Source organism: Paroedura picta, chromosome 2 (genome assembly GCF_049243985.1).
Source record: "Paroedura picta isolate Pp20150507F chromosome 2, Ppicta_v3.0, whole genome shotgun sequence".
NCBI classification, from domain to species: Eukaryota; Metazoa; Chordata; class Lepidosauria; order Squamata; family Gekkonidae; genus Paroedura; species Paroedura picta.
Genome location: NC_135370.1, coordinates 184,015,448 through 184,041,550, shown reverse-complemented (window position 1 = coordinate 184,041,550; position 26,103 = coordinate 184,015,448). Strand labels below are relative to the sequence as shown.

The window sequence follows — 26,103 nt, the reverse complement described above, 5'->3', positions numbered from 1 at the left end:
CACACACCTCCTCCTTCCCCTTCTCCTCCTCCTCCGTTTTCAAGTCTTGGAGCTCTCTTCTTCTGACCTGATGGTGGAAGCTTTGATTCTCCCAAACTTATACCCTGGGAATCCGGCATGTCTGCATTCTGGACTGATCTTGCTCTCTTCATTCATTCATTCATTCATTCATTCATTCACTCACTCACTCACTCACTCACTCACTCACTCACTCACTCACTCACTCACTCACTCACTCCGTCCTTCTCATTTTAGACTGCCCTCCTGGTGGGCCGGTTTAGGGAGATATACAAAGTTGTGGATAAAATACAAAAAAAATTCTACTGACAGCCTGACTCTCAGAGGATATGTGGGACACATACCTGCTCTGGGGCTGCTTGGTCTGGCCCCCCTCCCTTCCTGGAAAACACAAATGCACATACACACAGAGTGGCATAAAGAGACTCACTTCCCTTCCCTCCCCCCCCCCCGGGTTTTCCCGCTTACCTGTTGGTTTCCCAACCTCCTCCTTGGTTTCTTCACACACACACACACACACACACACACACTCCCCTCCCCCTCCCCCTTCCTCCTTGCCATCTCCTCCGCGGCCCCCTCTCCCACTGGGTGCACAGTGGCCGCCTAGGCCCCTCTTCATCTTCTGGCGCGCTTTGTGGGCAGGACTACAGACGTCACGTCTGCATTCATTTCCGTTTCACGAAGCGCGCCAGAGGATGTGTCCCACATCAATAAGTATACAAATAAAAATTTAGATTTAAAATTAATTTAAAATAGGCGATGAACAGATTAAACATTCAGGATTAAAATTAGCAGCAGCAGTTTCTCCACCGAATGTATTTTTAAATAATTATCCCCCCCAAATCAGACTGGTTTGGGAGTTTACAGATGGATATAGGAAGTGCACAATGAATGGAATAGGTGGGTGTTTTTTTCTTTTCCACTTCCACACTCCACCTCCCAGGTTGAGAAGTCAAGAGTCCATGGAAAAGACAACCGTGTTTGGAAAAGCAGAAGGCGGAAGGCAGAGACCCAACAAGGGATGGATGGCCTCCATCCTCCGTCTGCAAGACCTGAGCAAAGCTGTCAATATTTATTAATTCAGTTTATTAACAGACCGTCTTTGCATCCAGGCTCAGGGCAGTGTACTCCATAGACACCTACAACTGTGTTGAAATCAGAATGCCAAAACTGCAATAGTAAATAACTGTAAAAACTCCATCCCAGCGCTCTGTCTCAGTATATCTGAGAGGAAAGAGAGGACATTTGGGAGAACATAAATTAATTAAGGTCCTGAATTCACAGCCGTGTCAGAAGCAACTTGGCAGCTCCCCATGCCCACGCGTCTCTCTGTTAGCAAACTGCAGAGCTTGGGCTACAATTTCTAGCAATTGTTGTCTCATTCCGGCATCACAACTAGGGGCGAGCGATCCGACAAAGATAAGCTGGAAAGTAATCGAATCAAGGCTGATACTTTTCGATCTATCCAAGCCACGCTGTCCATTGCCTGTGCTCAAAAGGTACAAATCGAAGGTGGCCAAATCGCTATCTAGTGATTCAGCCACGAATTGGCTAAGTGCGTCTCTCCCCGCCACACACACACTTTCTCAGATACTGCCTGAGAAGGTAAGAAGGGGGGAGAGTGGCATGCCGAACAGCGGATAATGACAGGTACAGCACCTGCTCCCTTTAAACCCCTTTAAATTTAAAGGGAGCAGGCCGTATGCCTATCATTATCAGCTGTTAAGCCCATGCCCTTTAAATGCTCACACACACACACACACACACACACACACACACACACGTTCACAGGCAGTTTTGCGTGAAAACTTGGGGGAGGGGAGGGAAGCGTGTATTTTCAAAACCCCTGCAATTTTACAGATTTAGCTGAATCGATTTTTAAATCTGAAAAAGTTATGAGATATTTGTGTTTTTCGCATTTGGTCTGAATTGTTTCAGGCCAACTCTGAAATGGGGGGGGGGGTGGTAATGCGTGTGTGCACACGTGTGCAAATGCCTAGTCACAACGTCAGACTGGGATATGGTGGAGGGAAGAATAACAGGATTTGCAGTCCCGGCAGGAGCTTCCAGCGTTCTGCAGGGCCTGCAAAATGGAGCTCTTCCGCCAGGCCTATGGTTGAGGCCGGGGTAGTGAGGAAGTCTGCACCCAGCCCCCCCCCCCAGTCGTCCCGCAGCAAGTCGTATGATCTGACACCTCCTTTCCATCCCTCCAGAGACGGAGATAAGGTGGGGAACGGGGGGGAGTTTTCGCCAACTAGCGCAATTTTGCTATAAACGATTCATTTGAGAACTGAGAAATGTTTCAATATATTTTTATTTCCCCACAAGATTTCTAGGGCTTTCTCCCCCTCAGGGAATAAAAAACCCCCACTGCCCCCAACCTGTGTCTTCTTCCTCACTTTGCACAATCATCTCAGAAGAGGAATAGCCAGAGGGGAGGGGAGGACGGGGGAATAACAAGATGGAAAGCCAAAAGTGGGACTGCAACCGAAAGCTTGAATGCTCTCCAGACCCCGGGACCCTCCAGGGGCTTCTTCCTGCTGCCATTCCACCCTGTCAATCCTTCATAAGCCCTGCCTTACATAGGCTTTCTGAGCAGCTCGGTGGAAAGGGCTTTTGGGGAACCCTAGCCTACAGCATGGATTGTAGAAATCCACACCATGGGTAGAAAAACTGCAATTCCGGTGTCCACCCTACCAAGTCAGATGTGCCCCTGTCACTCAGGCTCTTTGGTCGGTGTCAGGCTTGCATCGGGTTTCCCAAAATTGCACATGAGCAAGGGCGCTGCTAATGCAACCCAACTGGCATCCATTAGCATCACTTAAGGACTACTTAGACCAACATCGAAGGGGAGAACGTTATCGAAACACAACATTTATTGAGGACGGGTGTCTTTGACTGGCTTGTTATCGAACTGTTTATTTAAACAGCCGTCTGCTGAGGAGAGCAGGGACCCAGCCAGGATTCGGGGACAGCAGGACTCAACTGCCCCATGTGGGAATGTGCACGTGCGGAGAGCCAATTGAGCCGTACGCCACGGAATGCGCCGAAACAACCTGTCGAACGCCCGCAAACAGATCAATGGGCGATCGAGCTGAGTGTCGGAAAATCAAGGTCTCCTTTCGCAACCGGAGAGCAGGACAAAAACGGAACAGGTGGGCGTTTTGAGCATCCGTTCCAGTGAAGCCAGAGACAGGCAGAAGGGTACTTCTCTACGGACAGGAGAAGCCCCAGGTTTTTAGAAATACAGTGGGAGGAGCAAAAGGCCTTCAAATCAGGACAACTGCCACCTTCGCTCAAAGAGATGAGTTCCCCCTGAGATCACGGAAGTCTACCTGCTGAGCTCTCGGTGGCCGTGGAGGGAGGGGCAAGCAACCACAAGAACAGCCTCAAGCCTTCCAAGACAGAGTTTCTGCCTGTTAAAGGTTTGGGGAGACCAAAAGGGGATGGGGAGAGAACGCCGAAGATCAGGGAGGCAGAAAAAAGAAGAATGGGGAATTTGGTGGGAGTGAGAGAAGGAAACCAGGGACGGGAAGAAGCTACAGGTTGCCAAGGGAAAGGAAAAGGGTAAATAGCATGGGGAGGGGGAAACGGGGAAATGAGGTAGGTAGCCCCACAACTCTCCACAGGACCCTTCCCCTTTTTGAAAAGACACCTACGCCTCAACCAGAGCCCCAAAAGGCCTGGTGGAATGAGCTCCTGAGCGAGATCAGGGGAGCCTCAAAACTCTCTGGGTTCCGCAGGGCCTGCAAGACGGAACTTTTCCGCCGGGCCTCTGGTTGAGGCCAGCTAGATAACAGCCACAGCAAATACCAGGCCTCCCTCCTGCCCCCCTGCCCTCCTTTCCTCCCCTGGCCCCTCCCAAAAGGCTACCATTTTTTGGGCTATAATTGGATCTCAGTAATTAAGACCGATGCGACCATGTTAAATTGGGGGCTTGTATCATTCTTAAATGGCCTCTTATGGTGCAGAGTGGTAAGGCAGCAGACATGCAGTCTGAAAGCTCTGCCCATGAGGCTGGGCGTTCAATCCCAGCAGCCAGCTCAAGGTTGACTCAGCCTTCCCTCCTTTTGAGGTCGGTAAAATGAGTACCCAGCTTGCTGCTGGGGGGTAAACGGTAATGACTGGGGAAGGCACTGGCAAACCACCCCATACTGAGTCTGCCATGCCATGGAGGGCGTCACCCCAAGGGTCAGACATGACCCAGTGCTTGCACAGGGGATACCTTTACCTTTTACCTTTTACCTTTTTATCATTCTTAATCTGGTTTTATTTAGGTGAATTATCGTTTCACTGAGTTTTTAGACTATGTGAACTGGCAGAAGACAGGCAACCGTGCAGGGCAGTATTTAAATCGCAAAATAAATAAAGAAATAAGCCCCTTTGTAAATAATGGTGAGATTTTTCCAAGCTCCCTGCTGGAGTCTGAAATTAGGACGGCTCAGGTTTAAAGTCACTGCTCCGCGTCGGTCATTTTGCAGGGTTCTCTGGGCAAATCAGCTTCCCCTGTCTAGAATATCGGACCCACCTCAAGTCTTGCACAAAGGGTGGGATACACAGCTCTGAAGGCGCGCATGTCGGATCGGGCCTCTGGGCTTGGGCCTTCATCACTCCTTAAAGACTTACGGGGTGCGGGAGGTGGAATCGATTACATATAAAATATTTGCCGTGTGCTCCTGGACCTGCTGAACTATAGCATCTCTGAGTCAGAAATTAATTACCTTCCCTCTACCTATTTGCAGAGCAAAATCCGCCGGCTGAGACTTCTTTGCCATGGCAAAATATTAATCATCATATTCATACTTGTGTCAAGATTTCAGATTACCGGTAAACGTGATTTTTAAATAAAAAACCGTCAGCTTGCGTTTTGCCGAGATTAAAGGCTATCGGCGACATGGCCGTGCAACCAACCGCAAACTATCCCAATGCGGGCGGGAAGGTGAAGAGGAGGAAGCTGTGATCGGCTGGAACCCCCTCGGTCTTCAGACCTCCTCTTGTTCAAGGGACGTGGCAGGGCACCACGGTGTCCAGACAGTGGGGCTCTTGAGAAATGTCGCCTGGTCTTATCTAGGCTCTAGAATGGCTTCCTTCAAAATGCCTGAGATCTCTTTCCTCCTGAGCAAATCATCTTCAAACGTGAAGGTGAGAGACACGGGAAAAGACAATAATGCTGGGAAAACTAGAAGGCAGCAGGAAAAGAGGAAGGCCCAACAGGAGAAAGTCACGGCCCTCCGTTTCTAAGACCGGAACAAGGCTCAGAACGATAGTTTTCATCAACACATGGAAGGGGACTCCAGGGTCATCTAGTCCCACCCACTGCACAGTGCGGGATCTTAATTTTGGAGGCTCTGAATGATCAGTTGGGAAGTGGCTTCACAGCAATTAACAGAGAGACATAAACCTTGAGACCTCCTTTAACAATCCATTTTAGGTCACATTCGTCCTAGGTTTTGCCCATTCTGAGACTGGCGCAAAAAATTCCCCTGCCGTGCAAACATCCCTAGCGGGAGACTCAGAGTAGGATGAGAAATAGCTCACTAGCCTAGTCCTCATTGAGGAGCCTGGCCTCTGCCGCCAGAGACTGTTCCCGGGTAAGAAAAAATACAAACAAACTCCATTCCCTTTATGTAGAATATATGCATGTGTCAAACATTCATGAAAGATGTGGTCAGATCTGAGAGGGTGCAGGGGAGAGTGGCAAGGATGACCAAGCCCTAGGAGGAAAGGCGGAGGGGCTTGGGAAGGTTCAGCGTGGAGAAGAGGAGGTGGAGAGGGGGCAGCATGGCTCTCTTGAAGTATTTGAAAGGTTGTCACTTGAAGGAGGGCAAGGAAAGGTTTTGTTGGCAGCAGAGGAGAGGACCCCCAGTAATGGCTTTAAACTAGGTGTAGAATATCAGCTAGAAATCAGAGAGGAAATTCACATTCCAAAGAGTTCAGCAGTGGAATGGGCTGCCGTAAGCAGGGGGTGGGACTAGATGGCCTGCATGGCCCCTTCCCACTCTAGGATTCTAGGAGTCCAGTTCAGCAGTGGAAGGGGCTGCCTAAGGAGGTGGGGAGCTCCCCCTCACTGGCCGTCTTCAAGCAGCTCTGGACAGATCCTTCTCCTGGATGCTGGAGGTTGATCCTGCACTGAGCAGGGGGTGGGACTAGATGGCCTGCATGGCCCCTTCCCACTCTAGGGTTCTAGGAGTCTAGTTCAGCAGTGGAATGGGCTGCCTAAGGAGGTGGGGAGCTCCCCCTCACTGGCCGTCTTCAAGCAGCGGCTGGACAGATCCTTCTCCTGGATGCTGGAGGCTGATCCTGCACTGAGCAGGGAGTGGGACTGGATGGCCTCCATGGCCCCTTCCCACTCTAGGATTCTAGGAGTCTAGTTCAGCAGTGGAAGGGGCTGCCTCAGGAGGTGGGGAGCTCCCCCTCACTGGCCGTCTTCAAGCAGCGGCTGGACAGATCCTTCTCCTGGATGCTGGAGGCTGAACCTGCAGTGAGCAGGGGGTGGGACTAGATGGCCTGCATGGCCCCTTCCCACTCTGGGATTCTAGGAGTCCAGTTCAGCAGTGGAAGGGGCTGCCTAAGGAGGTGGGGAGCTCCCCCTCACTGGCCGTCTTCAAGCAGCGGCTGGACAGATTCTTCTCCTGGATGCTGGAGGCTGATCCTGCCCTGAGCAGGGGGTGGGACTAGATGGCCTGCATGGCCCCTTCCCACTCTAGGATTCTAGGAGTCCAGTTCAGCAGTGGAAGGGGCTGCCTAAGGAGATGGGGAGCTCCCCCTCACTGGCCGTCTCCAAGCAGCGGCTGGACAGATCCTTCTCCTGGATGCTGGAGGCTGATCCTGTACTGAGCAGGGGGTGGGACTAGATGGCCTGCATGGCCCCTTCCCACTCTAGGATCCTGTGAGTCCATGAAGCAGGTTATAGGTCAGGTTAGAAGCCCTCCTAGCTGGTCTTTTAACCCATAGCTGCCAGGGATCGAACCAGGCCCTCATGATGCTCCCTCAACCCACTGGGCCACTCTCTGCTCTGCCAGGCAGCCGACATCTCAGGCAGGTTTCTTTCCCCTCACGTCCCACCTGGTCCCTTTCACTGGAGATGTGCTGCAATTCTCTTCTGCAGAGAGTTAGGACTTGCTGAGACCCTATTCTGTATTTTTTTCTGGTTTGCCGAACTGAACACACACGAGACTTCCTTGTACTGAATCAGGCCCTTGGTCCCTCAATGTCCGTCCTGTCTGCTCAGACCTGCAGCTGCCCTCCCAGATCTTACACAGAAATCTTCCCCATCCCCACCTGCCTGGTCCTTTCAAGTGGAGACACTGCTGGGGATTGAACTGGGGACCTCCTGCAAGCTGAGCAGAGGCTCTGCCACTCAGCATGTCCTGAGATACCTTAATGAGGTCTTACCTCCCCCCCCCCCAGAACAGTCTCAGGTGCAGCACAGAGAACAGGGAGCCCCCCAAGGGAATGGGGGCAGGCAGCGTGGAGCTTTAGCTGTGAAACAATTTTGCCAGGGAGCTCAAATGCACGTTCTCTTGCTGCCATCTTATGATGGGCACGGTGGCTCTCCAATGAGGAGGGAGGGCTGAGGAGACGGGCCACAACTGCGTGTGGACGGCTGGGGGTGAGCCTCGTCCCCGCCCCTTGGGACACTCCTTGTGGGGTTCCTCTTTCTTCAGAGTCTGGGTGCATTTCTGCCCAGCCACCTCAAAGGGGAACCAGTTCAGGCCGCTCCAAATCTCTCTCTCTCTCTCTCGTTGCATGGAATACCTGATGCCCCAAACAGGCGCCTTCCTTTGACCGAACAAGAATTGACTAAAATGGTGCTTTACCCACCGAAATGGTCATTTATTTGCCACACGTCCAGCTCCTTCCCCACCCCGTTTAGGGTCCCGATATCAATGCACCAAAAGCAAGTTTCAGAATGCATGTCAGAATTGGGGGGACGCAGATTTTGCAGTTCATACGTGGACACCCAAGGCTGGAGGGGGGGGGGGATCCGGACTCCCGTTTTGCACCCATGGCTGGGGCCACCCTGGCAGACGGCAGACAAGGCAAGCGGCAGACGAAGAGAGGTCACAACCGCGACTGTCGTGGCTTTCGAAGCAAGAAGCAAGATCCTGGGGGCCAAGGCCGCCTTGGGGGGGCTCGGAGGAGGGCAGAGCGTGACAGCGAAGCCTCGGAGGACGCAGGGAAGGCGCACACGATCCCGCCCCCCCCCCCCCATGAGCTCCGTCGCGCAGACCCCTCTGCCCGGGGGCGGCGGCCAGGGCCACAGGGCGGCTGTCGCCACGAGATGAGCCTCGGCCACGGACCCGCCGCACCCCCCCCCCCGCCCCCGAAAGAGGCCAGTGGATTCCCGCCGCCGCCGCAGCAGTAGCAGCAGCAGCACCCCAGGCGGCCTCCTCGCGAGGGAGGGAGGGAGGGAGAGCGCCTGCCTGCATGCGGCCCAGGGGGGATGCGAGGCCTCCCGCACGGCCGCCGCCAAGGGGGCCGCACCTCCGCCGACGCTCTCTCCGCAGGCTTGCAGGGCCCGCGCAGGACCTCAGGGGCCCTTCCCGGCCGCCCGCGCGCCCCCGCCTGCCCGCACCTGCCCGAGCGCCCAGGGCCAGCCTCCGCGGCTGCCGGGAGACGCTTCAGCACCACGCCGAAAGGCAGGCAGCCCCAGCGGGGACCAGAGCAACAGGGGGGCACGGAGCCCGGCGCCTTCCAAGACCCCCAGGCCCCCCCCAGCCCCCAAGAAATAAAGCGGCTCCGTGGGCCCCATCCCACCAGCAGGAGGCCCCCGCTCCCTCCCTCCCTCCCTCCCTCCCTCCCTCCCTCCTGCGCGCTATCCTCCGGGCACACGGCGCAGGAGCGGGGGCGCAGGGGGCCGTCGGCGACGGAGGGCACGATCCAACGGCAGGGCGGGAGGACGGAGGGAGGGGGGTGTCGCCGGTCCCTTGGCGGGTCCCTGCCCCGGAGCCCAAAGCGCCGCCCTCCCCTCCCCCCCTCCCCTCCCCTCCGCCGGCGGCGGGATCCCGGCGTGGCCCTGCGGGGAGCGAGGCGGCCTTGCCGCAGAGAGCGCCCGGGAGAGCCGCGCGGCCAACGTCAGCCGGAGCCCGGCCCGGCCCAAGCGGCGCCCCCGGCCCACGCAGCCCCCCCCCCCCCGGCCCCCGCCTTCTCCTCCCCCGCCGCCGCCCGGGCAAGGGAGCCAGCCGCCAGCGCCGGTTATTTTTAGCCCCGCGCAGCCCCCCCTCCCTCCCTCCCTCCCCCCGCGCGCTCCCACGCACGCTCGCCGCCGACGCCGATCGCTCGCTCGCCCGGCCGGCCGGGATGCTGGCGGAGAGGCGCGCCCCCGACACAGTCCCGTCCCCCCCCCCCCCAGCCCTGGCCCCGCTTAGGGGCGCGCGGCGGTGCGCGACGGCGGAAAGTTTGCAAGCCCCCCCGCCCCCGCCCCCGCCGCCCCCCCCCCGGCAGGACCCGCGACCCCCCCAAGCCCGGCGAGCAGGGCGGCGCGGGTTGGGATGTGGGAGGCGGGTTGGGGGCGCGCAAGGTCAGGGGGGAGGGGGAGGGGGGGGCGCGCGCGCTCTCTCTCACTCACTCACCGTAGACGCCCTGTCCGGCGATGCCCTCGAGCAGCACGCTGAGCAGCCAGAGGAGCGCCGCGGCGAGATCCATGTCCGCCCGCGCCCAGCCACATCGCCCGGCCAGCCAGCCCGCCAGGCCGGACCCCTCGCCGCGACCCTCTCCTCGCCCTCGCCCTCTCCCTCGGCGGCCGGCCGGCGGGCGGGCGGGCGGGAGGCGACGCGGGGCCGAGCGCGGCTAGATGGCGGCGGCGGCGGCGGCGGGCGCGGGGCAGCGAGCCATGGCCGGAGCGCCCCTCCCGGTCGGGCCTCGCGGCTGCCTCCTCCTCGTCGTGGTCGTCGTCCTCGTCGTGGTGGTGTTGCCGGGCTGGGCTGGGCTGGGCCGCCGCGGCCGCTCCCCTCGCGCGCTCCCTCCCTCCCTCCCCGCGCCCGCACAGCCCCGCCGGCAGCAGAAGCGGCAGCAGCGGCAGCAGCGGCAGCGCCAACCGGCCGGCGACGTCAACGGCGGAGCAGCCGAGCCCTCCGCCCGCCCGCCCGCCCTGCGCGCCGCCGCCGCTGCTGCCTCCGCCTCCCGCCCGGCCGGCCGACGAATGGCAGAGGCCGCCGCCGCCGCGCCCCCCCCCCCCCCGACCCCGGACTCCGGGCCCGGCGCCCGCGGGAGACGCGCGGCAGAGGCGCCTCCGCAGCCTCCCTTCCGGGGCACCCCCAGGGCTCAGCTGCAGGGTGGCATCCCTTGGCCCCGCTCTCCCCAGCAGGGCGGCAGGCGGGGTTGCCAGCTCCAGGTTGGGCAATCCTGGACATTCGGGGGGGGGGGGGGAAGCCTCGGGGGGGGGCTCTCAGGCCCCCACTGCCTCCAGGGGAGCCACCTCCTTCCTCTGGGGACAGCTGGAATTCTGGGGGGAATCCCCGGGTCTCCCCAATGGCCACGCCTCTCATGCCCCTGGCAGAGGTTGGGGTTGCCACCTCCAGGTTGGGGAACTCCTGGAGGTTTGGGAGTGGCGGTGGAGGCCGATGGGGGCCTCTGTGGGGGTCAGCGCCATGGAGCCGCCCTCTGGAGATGAGCTGTGATTCAAGGGGATCCCCAGGCCCCACCTGCCCGTGGCCTCCTCACCTGCCGGCTCCTTTCCCCCAAATCCAGCTCCCCCCCACCCACAAGCCCAGGAGGGGCCTTTGGGCAGCCATTCCCCCCCCCACCCCTTGGGCTCGGCAGGAGGAGTGCCCACCAGCCCCACAAGACTCTTCTTCTGCCCTGGCCTTTGGGCTGCAAGCTCAGTTGCCACCAACAGTTGCCAACCTCCAGGCGGTGGAATTGCAGCACAGAGAAGAAAACTTTGTGGCCCTTAAAGGACTCAGGTAGAAAGGTAGATAAAATGCAGCCAATGCAGCCCTTCACCAATTGCGGGGGGGGGGGAGGGGGACGACACAAAGGGACTCACCAAGAGTACCCGATTATGCTCAGAATTAAAGGCAAAAAGGCAAAATGCACATCTAGAGAAGAGATAGATGCTCAGTTCAGCCCCTCCCCCTTTTTACTGATTTTTCTCCCCAGATTTCTCCCCAGAGGGAACTGACAGTGGCCTGCCCCTTTCTCCTTGACTCCATTTAATTCTCCCAACAACAACCCTCTGAGGTAGGCGGTGACTAGTGGTGTACCGTAGGGCTCTGTGCTGGGGGCCAGAATGTTTTGATATAGAAGCATAGAGTGGGAAGGCACCTCCAGGGTCATCTAGACCAACCCCCCCTCTTAGAATAGAGGAAATTCACAACTCCCTGACAACCCCAATTCCATGCCCAGATGTTTCCCCACCACCACCACCACCCCAAAAACATAATCCCTGGCCAGTCGGGCCTGCAGGAAATTACCTCCCAGCCCCAAAGTGTCAATGGGCATTTCCCTGGGCATGCCAGAAAGCGCCACAAGAGGAAAGCACCAACACCACCCCTGCTGATTTGGCTGAGGCAATAGAGGGCATGCTGATCAAATTTGGGTAGGATGGCTAATACCCCAAGGGAAAGGATTCAAGGAGATCTGGATAGATTGAAAAATGGGGCCATAGCCAGAGAGAGAGAGAGAGAGAGAGTTTTAATAGAGAGAAGTGTAAAATACTCCTTGCACAGAGGGGTAGTCCACAAATCAGATTTATAAACTATAAATCAATTACATTTGGGTATAATAATGCCATCAGCTGGGGATACCTGGCTTGATAGTGAGACGTGTGAAAGGGATTTTGGGTGGGCCAGAAGTTGGATATGAGCCAACAGGGAGATAGGGCAGCCAAGAAGGCGAAGGCAATTTTAGGCTTCTTAGAGCCAGGGAAGTTGTAATGCCACTCAATTCTGCATGGGTCAGACCCCATTTGGAATATTGTCTCCCGTTCTGGGGGCTACAATTCCAGAAGGATATGGACAAGAAGAATCATAGAATCCTAGAATCCTAGAGTTGGAAGGGACCTCGTGGGTCATCTAGTCCAACCCCCTGCACTATGCAGGACACTCACAACCCTCTTGCTCATCCACTGTCACCTGCCACCCTCTTGAGCCTTCACGGAATCAGCCTCTCCATCAGATGGCTCTCCAGCCTCTGTTTAAAAATCTCCAAAGATGCAGAAACCACGATCAAGAAGAAGAGTTGATTTTTTCCCCAGCTTTTCTCTACCCAAAGAAGTCTCAAAGGGGCTTCCGCCTCCCCAGAACAGGCACCATGTGAGGTGGGTAAGGTTGAGAGAGCTCTAAGAGAACGGTGACTAGTGTAATGTCCCTCAGCTGGCTGCATGTGGAGGAGGGGCGGGGAATCAAACCTGCTCTTAACCACGGCCCCCTGCTGGCTCTTGGAACTTGTTCAGAGAAGGGTGCCTGGGATGGTTGAGGGGTCGGTCTCTGGGCCTTAGGAGGAGGGTTGAGAGACTTGGGCTTGTGTCGCTTGGAGAAGAGGAGGGCAGGTGGGACAGGAGAGCTCTGCTGACCTATGCAAAAGGTAGACATGGTGAGGGGGGGGGGGTTACGGGTTCACTGCAGCTTTAGAGACAAAGCCGAGGAGCAGTGGGTTCAAATGACAAAGGAGGAGGCCCCACTTGAACATTGGGAGGCATTTTCTGACCGTGGGGGCTGTTCGTAGACGGAATGGGCTGCCTCGGAGGGTGGTGGCGACTCCTTCATTGGAAGTTTTTGGGAGGAGAGTGGATGAGTACTTGTCAGGAGGGTGTGGTTTTTATGCCCCTGAGAAGGTGGGGGGCTGGGCTGGATGGCCCTCTGGGGTCTCTTCCAGCTCTGTGTGATTCTGGAACGTGGGTCAGTGTGGTGTGGCAGTTAAGGGCCAGGGCTTCTAATCTGGGGAGCCGGGTTTGATTCCCCGCTCCTCCCCCCCCCCATGCAGCCAACCGGGTGACCCTGGGCTCCTTTCAACCCAGACAGAGCTGTTCTGACTGAGCAGTCCTGTCAGAGCTCACTCAGTTCCACCTACCTCACAGGTTGTCTGTTATGGGGAGAGGAAGGTGTTTGGAAGCCACTTTGACCGTTTATGCCAGGGGTAGTCAAACTGCGGCCCTCCAGATGTCCATGGACTACAATTCCCAGGAGCCCCCTGCCAGCATTCGCTGGCAGGGGCTCCTGGGAATTGTAGTCCATGGACATCTGGAGGGCCGCAGTTTGACTACCCCTGGTTTATGCACTGGGGACTTCACTGGAGCACAAATCAGTGGCAGATGAGGCGCACGGGGCCAAATGCTCCCCCATGTGGGTGCAAGAAGAGGTGGGGCAACCTGCCAGGACTAAAACTCCAGGCTGCAGCCTGGCATGAAATCTCCAGTGCATAAACGGCCTTTGAGACTCCTTCAGGCAGTGAAAAGTGTGGTATAAAAATGGACCCTTCTCTTCCTCCTCCTCCTCCCAGGACTGGCTCTCTCCCCCCTGTCTGGCCTCAGGGCTTGAAGGTTTGTATATAAGAGGCTGTCCGCTGGCAACCACAGGGTTCCTTGGGGTGGGACTCGTGGCAAGCCGAGGAAAAGAAGCTAAACATTTTGTTTCCTGGATATCCAAAACTTATATTCCACCTTTCCGGCCGGAGCAGGGCCGCACAAGTGGGACACAGAAGCCGTCTCTCCGAAAACGGGACCGCCAAGTGTCACCTTGGATGCTACCTGCAGGTTGCTTCAATTTTAACCTCCATCCCGATGAAGAGATTTGTGGAACCAGGACACTGGCAGTACTGTATTGGGTCACTGGGCTTGCATTTCGTAAAAGATTAAAATGCCTTTGGGTTGGGGGTTTTGCTATAAGGTAGACCCACCTTTCTCCACTTTTTTTACCATTGGGAAATCCCTAAAATATTCTTCAGTCTTCGAGAAACACCAGACGTTGTGCAATTGTACAGAACATGGTTGGGAGGCAGAGCTGTGGACACGCCTACCTGCGGCCCCTCCCCTTCCCACCCCCTCCAGGGCCACCATTGGCCCTTTAGGGAGTGGAGGGTGGGTCGACATGACCAAATATAGTCATATATATGGTTTCTTGAAATATCCTAGTTGATATCATAGAATAATAGAGATGGAAGGGACCTCATGGGTCATCTAGTCCAACCCCCTATTTGTTATATGCTATGTTATGATTGTTATATTTGTTGTGATGTTCCCTGGAATGACCGCATGATGTTTTATGTAAGCTGCCCAGAGTCGTATGGAAGGGCAGTATAAAAATATAAATAAATAAATATCACCCGATAAATATTTAACAATTAAAAAAAAATTAAACATTAATTAACTCTCACCCATTTGGGAAACCCTTCCAGGGTTGTCAAGAAACCCCAGGGAGGCCTGCCCCACTGACGCGGGGCCACGTACGTTTGCCATCCTCCAGGGGGCCCAATGGAGTGTTCAAATTGGAGCCACGGAGTATCACGGGAAAGAAAGTCCAGCTCAATAAAGCCTGTCCTCAGGCAAAGAAGCTTCAAGGGGAAACGGCATGAGATTACTGTCCATTCACAAATTCATAGAATCAAAGAGCGGGAAGGGACCTCCAGGGTCATCTGGTCCAACCCACTGCAGAGTGCAGGACATTCACAACAGTTCAGGACAATGCATCCTCCTGGGCTGAATAGGGACATGGGGTGTTTATCCCACTGTGTAAACGGCAGGGTTTCCAAGGCAAGAGACTAGCAGAGGTGGCTTGCCACTCCCATCCAATACTAACCAAGCGTGAGCTAGCGTGACCTCCCACCTCACTAAAGATGCTAATTTTCTTCCCATGAAGCATTGCTCCCTGGCTCCGGTCAAGCTGATTGTGCCTTTGGATCCTTCGCAACACCCCTTCTGTCTTCTGACCGGGACAGAAGTCCTCAGCGCTTTCCATTCCTGCCTGGGAGCTCTGTCAAAGGCTCATGCCCCCAAAATCTTGTTGCTCCCTAAAACCTTGTTGCCACCAGATTCAAATTAGCTTTTCCCCGGCCGATGAACATGGGTACCCGCCGCAAATGTCCGTTCCCTACCGGGCTTTACCATAGAGCAGGAGTGGCCCAAGAGTGGCTCTCCAGGTGTCCACGGACTACAATTCCCATGTGCCCCTGCCAGCCCCTAAGTCTTGCCTTGCATCGGGGTCTCGACTGACCCAACCTGTTCTCCTCCATCTTCCGGCTCCTCATTTGGTTGTCGGTGGTCCCCTGCGGTTGCCAGGCAACCAGAAGTCCATCTCGTCTCCAGGGCTGGGGAAGCAGCTGCCGGAAAGGCCAGCGTAGCCCAGTGGCTGAATGGGGGCTTGCCAAGCATCGCGGTGGAGCCGGGCCTAGAGTGGGACTGAAAAGACAGGTGGGGAGCCCCTGCCCTGAGCACCGCAGACCAGTTCCAGGAAGAGCCCAGACGTCACGGCTCATCCCTAACTTCTCCCATTTCAGGGACCAGTGAGGAGAAAGAAGACAGAGAAGATTTGTCTATCCTGCTTTTCTCTGTCTTTAAGGACTCTCAAAGCTACACAATCCTGTTCTTTGCCTCTCTGCACAACAGGCAACTTTTGAGGCAGCTGGGGCTGAGAGAGTTTGGAGAGAACTGGGACTGGCCCAAGGTCACCCAGCAGGCTCCAAGTGGAGGAGGAGTGGGAAATCAAACCCGGTAGATTAGAATCCACCACTCTTAAGAAGAGTTGGTTGTTATACCCTGCTTTTCACTGCCCGAAGGAGTCTCAAAGCAGTTTACAATCCTTTTCCCATCCCTCTCCCCAGAACAGAAACCCTGTGAGGGAGGGGAGGCTGAGAGAGCCCTGAGATTACTGAAGGAGAAGAAGGAGAAGGCGGAGAAGAAGGAGAAGGAGGAGGAGAAGAAGAAGAGTTGGTATTTAGATGCCGCTTTCTCTACCCAAAGGAGTCTCAAAGCAGTTTACAATCCTTTTCCCATCCCTCTCCCCAGAACAGAAACCCTGTGAGGGAGGGGAGGCTGAGAGAGCCCTGAGATTACTGAAGGAGAAGAAGGAGAAGGCGGAGAAGAAGGAGAAGGAGGAGGAGAAGAAGAAGAGTTGGTATTTAGATGCCGCTTTCTCTACCCAAAGGAGTCTCAAATCCTTTTCCCATCCCTCTCCCCAGAACAGAAACCCTGTGAGGGAGGAGAGGCTGAGAGAGCTCTGATAGGACTGCTCAGTGAGAACAGCTCTAACAGGACTGTGACTTACCGAAGGTCATGACTTTAACTGAGAGCCAGTTTGGTGTAGTGGTTAGGAGTGCGGACTTCTAATCTGACATGCCAGGTTCAATTATGTGCTCCCCCCACATGGAGCCAGCTGGGTGACCTTGGGCTCGCCACAGCACTGAGAAAGCTGTTCTGACCGGGCAGAAATCTCAGGGCTCTCTCAGCCTCACCTCCCTCACTGGGTGTTGTCGCTGTCGCCGTCGCCATCTTCTTCTTCTTCTTTAGTAATCTCAGGGCTCTCTCAGCCCCACCTCCCTCACAGGGTGTCTGTTATGGGGAGAGGAAAGGGAAGGCGAATGGAAGCCACTTTGCAACTCCTTTGGGTAGAGAAAAGCGGCAGATAAGAACCAACTCTTCTTCTTCTTCAGTAATCTCAGGGCTCTCTCGGCCTCCCCTCCCTCACTGGGTGTCTGTTGTGGGGAGAGGAAAGGGAAGGTGATTAGAAGCCGCTTTGAGCCTCCTTCGGGTAGAGAAAAGCGGCATATAAGAGCCAACTCTTCTTCTTCTTCTTCTAACTAGCCCAAGGTCACCTAGGTTGCTGGAAGGGGAAGAGGAGTAGGGAATCCCACCTGGCTCTCCAGATTAGAAGCTTCCGCTCTTAACCACGCCACCATATTGGTGTTTGTGTTGGCACCCACAGCATGACCCCTTGTTAAGTCCAGAGATGAACTCAACCCCTCCTAGACGGAGGCCCTGCTTTGGGGCAGGAGGGGGACAGACCAGGAAGTGTGCAACTTAATATCACGCCGTCCGCCTGGGACCTGGGTGTGATCCTGGATGCCTCCCAGTCGATGGAGGCCCCCGGTCACAAAAGGAGCCAGACGGGCATTTCTCCATCAATGTCAAATGAGGCTACAAGCACCCTGCCTGTCCTCTGAACACCTGGTTATAGTGGTCCATGCCACGTTCACCTCCAGGCTTGGCTTCAGTAACTCCGTCAATGTGGGCCTTCCCTTGTCCCTGGCCCGGAAATTGCAGCCGGTGCAGAATGCAGCTGCGAGGGTCCTCATGGGGACACCGTGGAGGGCCCATATCCAGCTGGGGTTGAGGCAGCTGCACTGGCTGCTGTTTGCATTCCGAATCAGGTTCAAGGTTTGGGCGTTAACCCTCAAGGCCATCGGTGTTTGAGGGACCGCCTATCACCTTATGCGCCCTGCCAGGCCTTCCACTCAGTGGGTAGAAATCTGCTGGTGGTCCCCAGCCCTTGGGAGGTTCACCTGGCCTTAATCGGAGCCAGGGCCTTTTCGGTCCCGGCCCCAACCTGGTGAAATGAGCTCCTGGGAGAAGTAAGGGCCCTGACGGGGCTTGTGCAGTTCTGCAGGGCCTGTAAGACGGAGCTCTTTGGTTGAGGCTGGGTGGCCCTAAAATCCCGGGGCCCTTCTCAGTTCGGCCAGGGCATCAGACTCTCCTCCTATCACACCCCCTCAGACGACAGACAGGGGAGTTGTGGAACACAGGGGTAGTCAACCTGTGGTCCTCATGGAATACAATTCCCATGAGCCCCTGCCAGCAAACGCTGGCAGGGGCCCATGGGAATTGTAGTCCATGGACATCTGGAGGACCACAGGTTGACTACCCCTGGTGTAACAGACAGGGGTGGGGGGAGGGTTTGTCAGTCATCAGGCTTAGAATGGTTTTGAGTCAGGGACGGTTTAGGTTTGATTGTGGGGGTTCTCCAGCCGGCTTGTTGGGAGTGGCGGGTAATAAATGCAATTATAAGAACAGCAGCAACAACAAGTCCTGGTCCACAATTCCAGAAAACTGGGCTTGCCGGCTGCCGTGCTGGAGGTGACCGGAAAGATCTCTGCCGGAAACGCCGGAGGACGTTGCCACTGTGAGTTGACAAGATGACGGTCCTTGGCGGGCAGAGGACTCCCCGCTCTCGAAGGCAGCGTCCTCTGTTTTCATGTGCGCATTAATGCATCCTGCAAAGCATGTGTCTCGCCACCAGCCCCGCTGCGTGCCGGCATGGGAACCACCTGCCCGTCATGTTCCGGCTTCTCCCGGTCAATCCGTCAATGGGATCGCCTCGTGCGAGATGGCGAGCCGTAACAAGAGGAACAGAAAACAGTCAGATACAATTACGCCCAGAAAACTTCATTAGACAATGCCTATAAAATTGATAAAGTAACTTGCCTCTGTGCGGAAACGATCCATCATATTTCCAGCGAGAGCCTGGGTGGACGCCGAACAGAAAACGCCGTGGGTGTGAGCAGTTCCTCGAGGGAACGGGCTTCCTCGGGAGGTGATGGGCTCTCCTTCTCCGGAAGGCTTTTAAGCACCTCTCAGACATACTGATTCTGCGAATTTAGGCAGGTTGGGAGTGGGTGGCCAGGAGGGATTGTGTCCATGCTTGGCTCTTGCAGCCCTTCCTGGCATGCCCAGGAAAATGCCAATTGCCACTTTGGGTTTGAGAGGCAAACTTCCTTCAGGCCAGACTGGCCAGGGATTCTGGGAGTTTGGGGGGGGGCATCATCTGGGCATGGAATTGGGGTCACTCTAGGTCAGGGGCAGTCAAACTGCGGCCCTCCAGATGTCCATGGACCACAATTCCCAGAAGCCCCTGCCAGCGAATGCTGGCAGGGGCTTCTGGGAATTGTAGTCCATGGACATCTGGAGGGCTGCAGTTTGACTACCCCTGCTCCAGGTAATCAGTTGTTGTCAATTTCCTTGCATTCTGCAGGGGGGTGGACTAGATGACTCTGGAGGACCCAACTCTATGATTCTGAAGAACAGGGATGCCAACCTCCAGGTGGCACCTGGAGACCTGCTACCATCGTTGATCTCCAGGCGACAGATATCAGCTCCCCTGGGGAAGAGGGCTGCTCTGGAGGGTGGACTCTCTGCCAACAGAGCCCTCTGAAGTCCCTCTCCTCTCCAAACTTAGCCCTCCCCCTGACTCCACCCCCCCACACACATTTCCAGGTATTTCTCAACCAGAGCTGGCAACCCTTGTGTTTAAACAAATGCCTAGGCGAGAGACAAGACGCGCAAGTGGGGGATGCGGTCCCCCTTTCCCTATCATAGCATGACAACACCCCTGCGAGGTGGCTTAGGCCGACAGACGGGGTCTGGCTGAGGATCCGACAGCTGCTGGGCCTTCTAGGTTCTGGCCCTACCCTCTAACATCAGCTGTTCCCCGGCTCTCTCAAAAACACGTCTCATCTTTCTTGGAGAGCCTCGTCCCCTCCCCTGCATTCTGCTTGCAAGGTTGCAGGTTGTCCCAGGTGTTGAGGGGATTCCATATTGCACAACTCTTCTTCTCTACCTCTTTGGGATCCAGGAGGGGGAAGGGGCCACAGAGGCCTTCTGCTCCCACCCACGGCTCAAGGCAGGCCCTGCCTAATTGGCCCCAATTTCTGATTTCCCAACCACCTCCTTTCGGCCTCCCATCAAAAGCGGGACTATTGCGGTTCAGAATCTGTATTTCCGCCGTTCTCTTCAGAGCTTGTTCTTATCCCACTTCTGCAACGGAATGCCTTCCTGTTTGTTGCCGTCTGGAAAGACGACCTTTCTGTCCCCCCCTCTCTTTTCCTTGCCGCCCCCCCCTTTCTCTCTCTCGCTTTGTCTCTCCTTCGGAAATCGGTGCCCAAATGAGTGACAAATGAGGCAGGCCGGAGAGAGCCAGCCTGTCCGTGTTTGTGAGCAGAAGGGCACCTGGTGGACGGCCAGCAGGCAGACCTGGTCCAGAGGGCCTTCAGCCAAACTAGCTGGCGCCGTCCGACCCACTTCTCCCTTCCAGCTGCTGCCAGAGCCACGGCCGCACTTCTCTTAGCCTGGTGCCTCAACAGAAGCCGGGGGCCCAGGATGTGGAAAGCCATGGGCTGGATCTTTCCGAAACGGCTCAGGCTGCATCTGGAGCAATCGTCCCCAACGAGGTGTCCGGGGGCGCCAAGATGAATAAGGTTTTAGATCAGCCTTTCTCAACTTTTTCCCCCCTTGAGAAACCCCTGCAACATTCTTCAACCTTTGAGAAACCCAGAAAGGGGCGCAATCGTGCAGAATATGGCTCGGAAGCAAACCGGTGTGCATGCCCACCCAAGGCCCCTCCCCTTCCCACCCCCTCCAGGCCCATCATTGGCCATTTGGGGAGGGAGGAGGGGGACCATATATGGTCATAGGACCAGGTAAATGTTTAACAGTCTAAAAATATATGAAAAATTAATTGACTTCCACTCATTAAGGAATACCTTCCAGGGCCATCAAGAAATGCCAGGGTTTCATGAAAATCTGGACAGGACAGCTTGTTTTAAATAGTGGTCAGCGGTCAGTGACACGTGAATAATGAACTATGGAATCCTAGAGTGGGAAGGGGCCATGCAGGCCATCTAGTCCCACCCCCTGCTCAGTGCAGGATCAGCCTCAAGCATCCAGGAGAAGGATCTGTCCAGCCGCTGCTTGAAGACTGCCAGTGAGGGGGAGCTCCCCACCTCCTCAGGCAGCCCCTTCCACTGCTGAACTAGACTCCTAGAATCCTAGAGAGGGAAGGGGCCATGGAGGCCATCTAGTCCCACCCCCTGCTCAGTGCAGGATCAGCCTCAAGCATCCAGGAGAAGGATCTGTTCAGCCGCTGCTTGAAGACGGCCAGTAAGGGGGAGCTCCCCCCTCCTTAGGCAGCCCCTTCCACTGCTGAACTTGACTCCCAGAATCCTAGAGTGGGAAGGGGCCATGCAGGCCATCTAGTCCCACCCCCTGCTCAGCGCAGGATCAGCCTCAAGCATCCAGGAGAAGGATCTGTCCAGCCGCTGCTTGAAGACGGCCAGTGTGGGGGAGCTCCCCACCTCCTTAGGCAGCCCCTTCCACTGCTGAACTAGACTCCTAGAATCCCAGAGTGGGAAGGGGCCATGCAGGCCATCTAGTCCCACTCCCTGCTCAGTGCAGGATCAGCCTCCAGCATCCAGGAGAAGGATCTGTCCAGCCGCTGCTTGGAGACGGCCAGTGAGGGGAGCTCCCCACCTCCTTAGGCAGCCCCTTCCACTGCTGAACTAGACTCCTAGAATCCTAGAGTGGGAAGGGGCCATGAAGGCCATCTAGTCCCTAGAATCCCATTCCTCTGCTGAACTACTTGGATGGTGATTTTTTCCCTGATATCCAGCTGATCCCATTCTACATGTAGTTAAAATCCATGACTCTGGGTCTTCTCCTCTGCCACCAGCAGGAGCCTTTCCCTGCCCCCCCTCCAAGGTTCAACCTTCCAATTAATTAAAGAAAGCAATTCTGTCCCCCCTCAACCTCCTCTCCTCCAGGTTCATTTTGTCCAAGTCCTTTATGAAGTGAGGCCTCCAGAACTGCACCCAAGACTCTGGGGTGGGGGGGGGGGGTATCTGACCAGTGTGTTCTCCAGTGGGATTATGGCATGATGTGATGCTTCTGTTGATACAGCCCAAGACTGAAAGCTAGACATTACGAGGAAGGGGATTTAACCTGAAATTTAGGAGAAATGTTCATGTTCCCAACCATAGGAGCTGAGGCGTGGTGAGACAGACCGTGTCGGAAATCGGTGGCTTGTCCTTGGCTCCCCGCCTTTCGGCAGAGGTGGGAATGGCCATCCGTCACTGACAGGGGAGCTGGTTCTTCCCGCACAGAGCAGCGATTCAGAATCAGCAAGCGCCAAAACGGCTTCAGGATCTCGGACTCGAGGACGAAAGCTCAGCCCCCGCTGCCGCTGAGCATTTTAATTGCTGGCTCCCGTCTACCTGAAATTAAGCACGGAGGCAGGAGTATCCCTTGAGTAAGAACTGCAATTCCTAGAAATTCTGACAGGTAAGAATGGAGCCTCCGACTGAAACTAATGGGAACTAATAACCAATCTAATAAAGAAAACCAGAACACAGAATGAAGATAATAAAAAGTATTTAAAAAATGCCCAGGCGAAAATGAAGCTAAAGAATATGGTTACTCCCTAATCTTCCCGCCATCGATCATAATAATGGTTATTATTGGTATTATTCATAATAATAGCAATCATGATAATGATGCATCTGAGGCGGCTTGTCTTTTTGTATGATTGCCTCCTCTCCCACCTTCTACAGTGGGGGCATGCCGTGAATTCATCAGGTGCAGCTCAGACACTTGGTTGCCATCTCTTCACTGCCAGCAGCTTCATCGGTTGAATTACTACCTGCCAGGCACCGCTCAAAAGCCCAGAAGGCCAACTCGGGGGGGGGGGGGGAGAAACATGTGACTCCTCTGCTTAACGCAGTTTTTGACTCAAGGGCTTTGTAACGCCTCTTTACCTCTAATTAATATTCCACAAACGCCTAGGATTCAATAACAGAATAAAGGCAAAACGGTTGGTCCCGTCAGAGTCCTGTTTCCATGTGCCAAGTTAATTTAATTTCTTTCCAGTCTGAAATGGGCGAGTTAATTTTGACCTTGCTCTTCTGTCTTCTCCCACTCCCCTGGCTGCTCTTTGGGGGGGGGGGGGTGTGAATTTCCATTGATGGATTATTGCAAAACTAGGGGCAAAGCCCGTTGTCTCCAAGAATACAACGGGCACTAGAGCTTGGCAGTGGGAAGAGGAAGGGGAGGAGTTGTCCAGTCTGTAAGGGCACGGGGTTGAATGTGTGTGTTGTGTGGGAGGTTGTGGTGGTGTGGTGGCAAGTGAGGGCATGGATGTGGAGATATGGGTGTCAAGAACCTGTGTTGTGGAATGTTCGTTGAGTGTGGGAGAGGACTGACCTTTGGGAATTGTGGCCTAGTGGTTACAGATGAGCTTTCCAGAGCCATGTCCTCAGATATGTGAAGGGAAAATCAGACTGGAGACTCTTCTTAGGAGAAGATTACATGGCAACCAGTTCCTCCCAGTTCTGCGTCATTCCCTTTTTGTGTGAATTAGGCCACAGACACTGAAATGCCCCTCTGCCCTAATATACATAGGGTAGTCACAGTACACAGGTGTCCACCCTGTTCCTTCTGTCTCCCACGTTTTCACTGTTGGTAAAATGTTATGTGCCCGCATGCTTCTTTCATGGTTGCTCCTTAGAAGAATGGATTTTTGTACCCTGTTGTTTACTACCCAAAGGCTGTAAATATTTATTTAGATCTTCCTGCACTTTCCAGACTGATGCCGGTCTGGAGAGCTCCTGGAATTACAGCTCACCTGCAGAGTATAAAGATCAGCTCCCCAGGCAGAAAGGGCTACTTTGGACAGGGTTTTGGTAGAGAAGAAACATTTAAGGCCTCCCACACAGGTTGTTGTTGAATTGAATGACTTGAGGACTACTGCACAGGGTTGTTGTGCAGATGAAACAGGAGACAAAAGAGCCAGTTTCCTCTGCAGAATGACGCTGTGCAGTGGCCTCAAATCTGCAGAGAGTTGCAAAGAAGAAAGACACATAGTTTGGCTGTGTCTAACCCCCGGCCAGAGCAGTGTTTTAAGTGAGAAGGGGCTTTTCTGTGGCTTCCCTGTCGGGCAACTGTTTGACAGAAGGGGAAAGTTCTCCCCCTCCAAAGGAATGCCCTCAGGCTCCCCTGCGTTGCTCTTGGAAAGGCCTCCTTCCCTTCAGTCAGGGCCTGTCAGAGGCTCCTTCACAGCAGGCCTGAAGAGAGGGAGGGGGAGGGAGCGCACTCTGCAGCCTCCTGCCAGCTCTGTCAGGGCTCTGAGGCAATTTGCAGCTGGACATGGCAGTTAGGACAGCCTTGGGGTGAAAAGGGCTGGCGCAGCCTCTGTTCCCACCCTCCTTGGCAGCCCTACTGATCTCCTCTCCCTGCGGTGGTCAGGAGCAGACTGGCAGCCATGTCTCCAGATTGCCCTGGAACTCTGGTCTGTCCTGGTGAGGGCCCAATCGGAAGGTGCTTTGGGCCTTCCGATTGGCCCCTCCGCTTGTCATTCTGGGGCCAAGGGGACAATACGGGAGTTTTGATCACGGACTCAGCCCACCCCAACCCTCCTTACAGTTTTATTAAGAGGGACGGATTAGGGAAGGCCTGGAGAAGGAAGAGAAGGCACTTGGTGGGTGTCAAGGCACCTGGGAGCCTGGTTAGGGAAAGAGAAGAGCAGGTTGTTAACTGTAAGGTGGGTTTTGTCTTGCTTTTGCGTGTTGTGTGTGAATGCTCTGCCAGGCCATTTTTTAAAAGGCAGCTTCAAATGTTTATGTCAATAGCAAAATGGCAGAGTAGTAGATTTCACTTCTATCTAAAGCTTCCGAGCCAAGACTAGAGCAGCTGCCTTCTCCGTCTCTCTACCACCTCCTACCCTTCCACCAAGAAATTCACAGCCATCTTCCAGTTTCTCCACACAACAACCCTATCCAGCCTCTGCTTAAACATCTCCAAAGAGGGAGAACCCACCACCTCCCGAGGAAGCCTGTTCCACTGAGGAACCGCTCTCACTGTCAGGAACTCCTTCTGGAGGTTGAGATGGAATCTAGAATCCTAGGGGCTTTTTGCACGGCTTCAAAATCGCACAATGGTTGCCAATTGGAAACGCTATTGATTTGCCATAACGCACGACGTCGTAGACAATCTGCAACACTCCTGAAACCGATCAGCAAAAAACGCTTCGTTGTAGCGCTTTCAGAGGAATCCCAAAAAGTGGATTCACCCTCCGGAAAGCGCTACACTCTTGCAAACAATCTGCAACACTAGCGATAAAGACCTGTGCGTTAACATTGTTGCGGTTTCTTCAAAGTCCCTCCTCCTGAGCCTGTCCTCCAAACTTCCGGCGAAGCGATCGCCATTTTTTTTTCTCCGAGCGAGCGGGGATAAACGCACCAGCGAGCCTCTTTCTGTTTAGAGGCTTCCCTGGCTTCAGTCCTTCACCTTTAGTCACTAAGCACAAACCACATAAAAGCCCGTTTGCTGAAATAAAGTCCCTTTATTTTTTACACATGAATTCAGCCGAAAATCGGGCCCGTGAGAGGGGGGGGGGATTTTTTTTTTATCACTCGAGGCAGCGTGGCAACGATCATACGATCAAACGACAGCTCACATTAGGCAGCTGGATGGGTCTCTCCGTTGCAACGAATCTACACAGATTCGTTACAATGGGTCTGTTTTTTTTTTTTTTAAACCTTTCTTAAAGGGAAAGGGGCTGTTTGGGAGCATGCTAACGGCTGCCCATTGGCTGCTTGACGGCCAGGGGCGGGACGAGCTTGGAAATAGCGCTTCCTTTTCTGCCGAGACCGGAAGCTGTGGGAAACGCTACAAAACGCAACTGGATTCCACTACAAAGGCAGGTATGCATAACGACGAATTCCACTATTTTAAATGGCGATTTTTCGTTCAGTGACCAATTTGCAACAAAGATCCCGGTGCGTAAAGCCCCCTAGAGTTGGAAGGGACTGATGATAAGTATGATAAGTAAATAAATGGGTTTAAACTACAACAATATAGGCTAGATATCAGGAAAAAAAATTCACAGTCAGAGTAGTTCAGCAGTGGAATAGGCTGCCTAAGGAGGTGGTGAGCTCCCCCTCACTGGCAGTCTTCAAGCAAAGGTTGGATACACACTTTTCTTGGATGCTTTAGGATGCTTAGGGCTGGTCCTGCGTTGAGCAGGGGGTTGGACTAGATGGCCTGTGTGCCCCCTTCCAACTCTATGATTCTATGATTCTGTAGGAAATATGCACGGATCATCTCACCGTGTCACGGACATTTCGGCTGGGCACGTGACGGAGTCTTCGGGAGAAGTCCTCTTATTGCTCCGGTTGTTTTCCTGCAGAGACCTTGGACCTGCCTTTCAGAGCTTCCTTCCCAGCCAGCAAGCCCAGGCGGTCTGCCTTGGCCGTCCAAAGGCCTTGAGCTCTTCTTAGTGCCTGGAGCCTCTCCCTGGGAAACGGGAGGCGCTGAGAAGCAGCCCAAGAAGCCCTGGGACCCTGATCTTTGATTTCAGCCATGGATGCCGTGAAGAACGGATGGAAGCA

General features: G+C 54.9%; 1 protein-coding gene across 2 annotated transcripts in view; it reads right to left on the bottom strand.

The window, feature by feature from the left end:
* Positions 1-10,050, bottom strand: part of MDGA2 (MAM domain containing glycosylphosphatidylinositol anchor 2) — a 413,649-nt gene extending 403,599 nt beyond the window's left edge. The window contains exon 1 of one of the 2 annotated variants that reach the window (XM_077324137.1): positions 9,594-10,050. In XM_077324137.1, coding sequence (XP_077180252.1) covers positions 9,594-9,666 — 73 coding nt within the window. In that variant the 5' untranslated portion in view covers positions 9,667-10,050. The remainder of the gene's footprint in view (positions 1-9,593) is intronic. The other variant, XM_077324138.1, reaches the window with a different exon arrangement.
* Between the last annotated feature and the right edge of the window lie 16,053 nt (positions 10,051-26,103).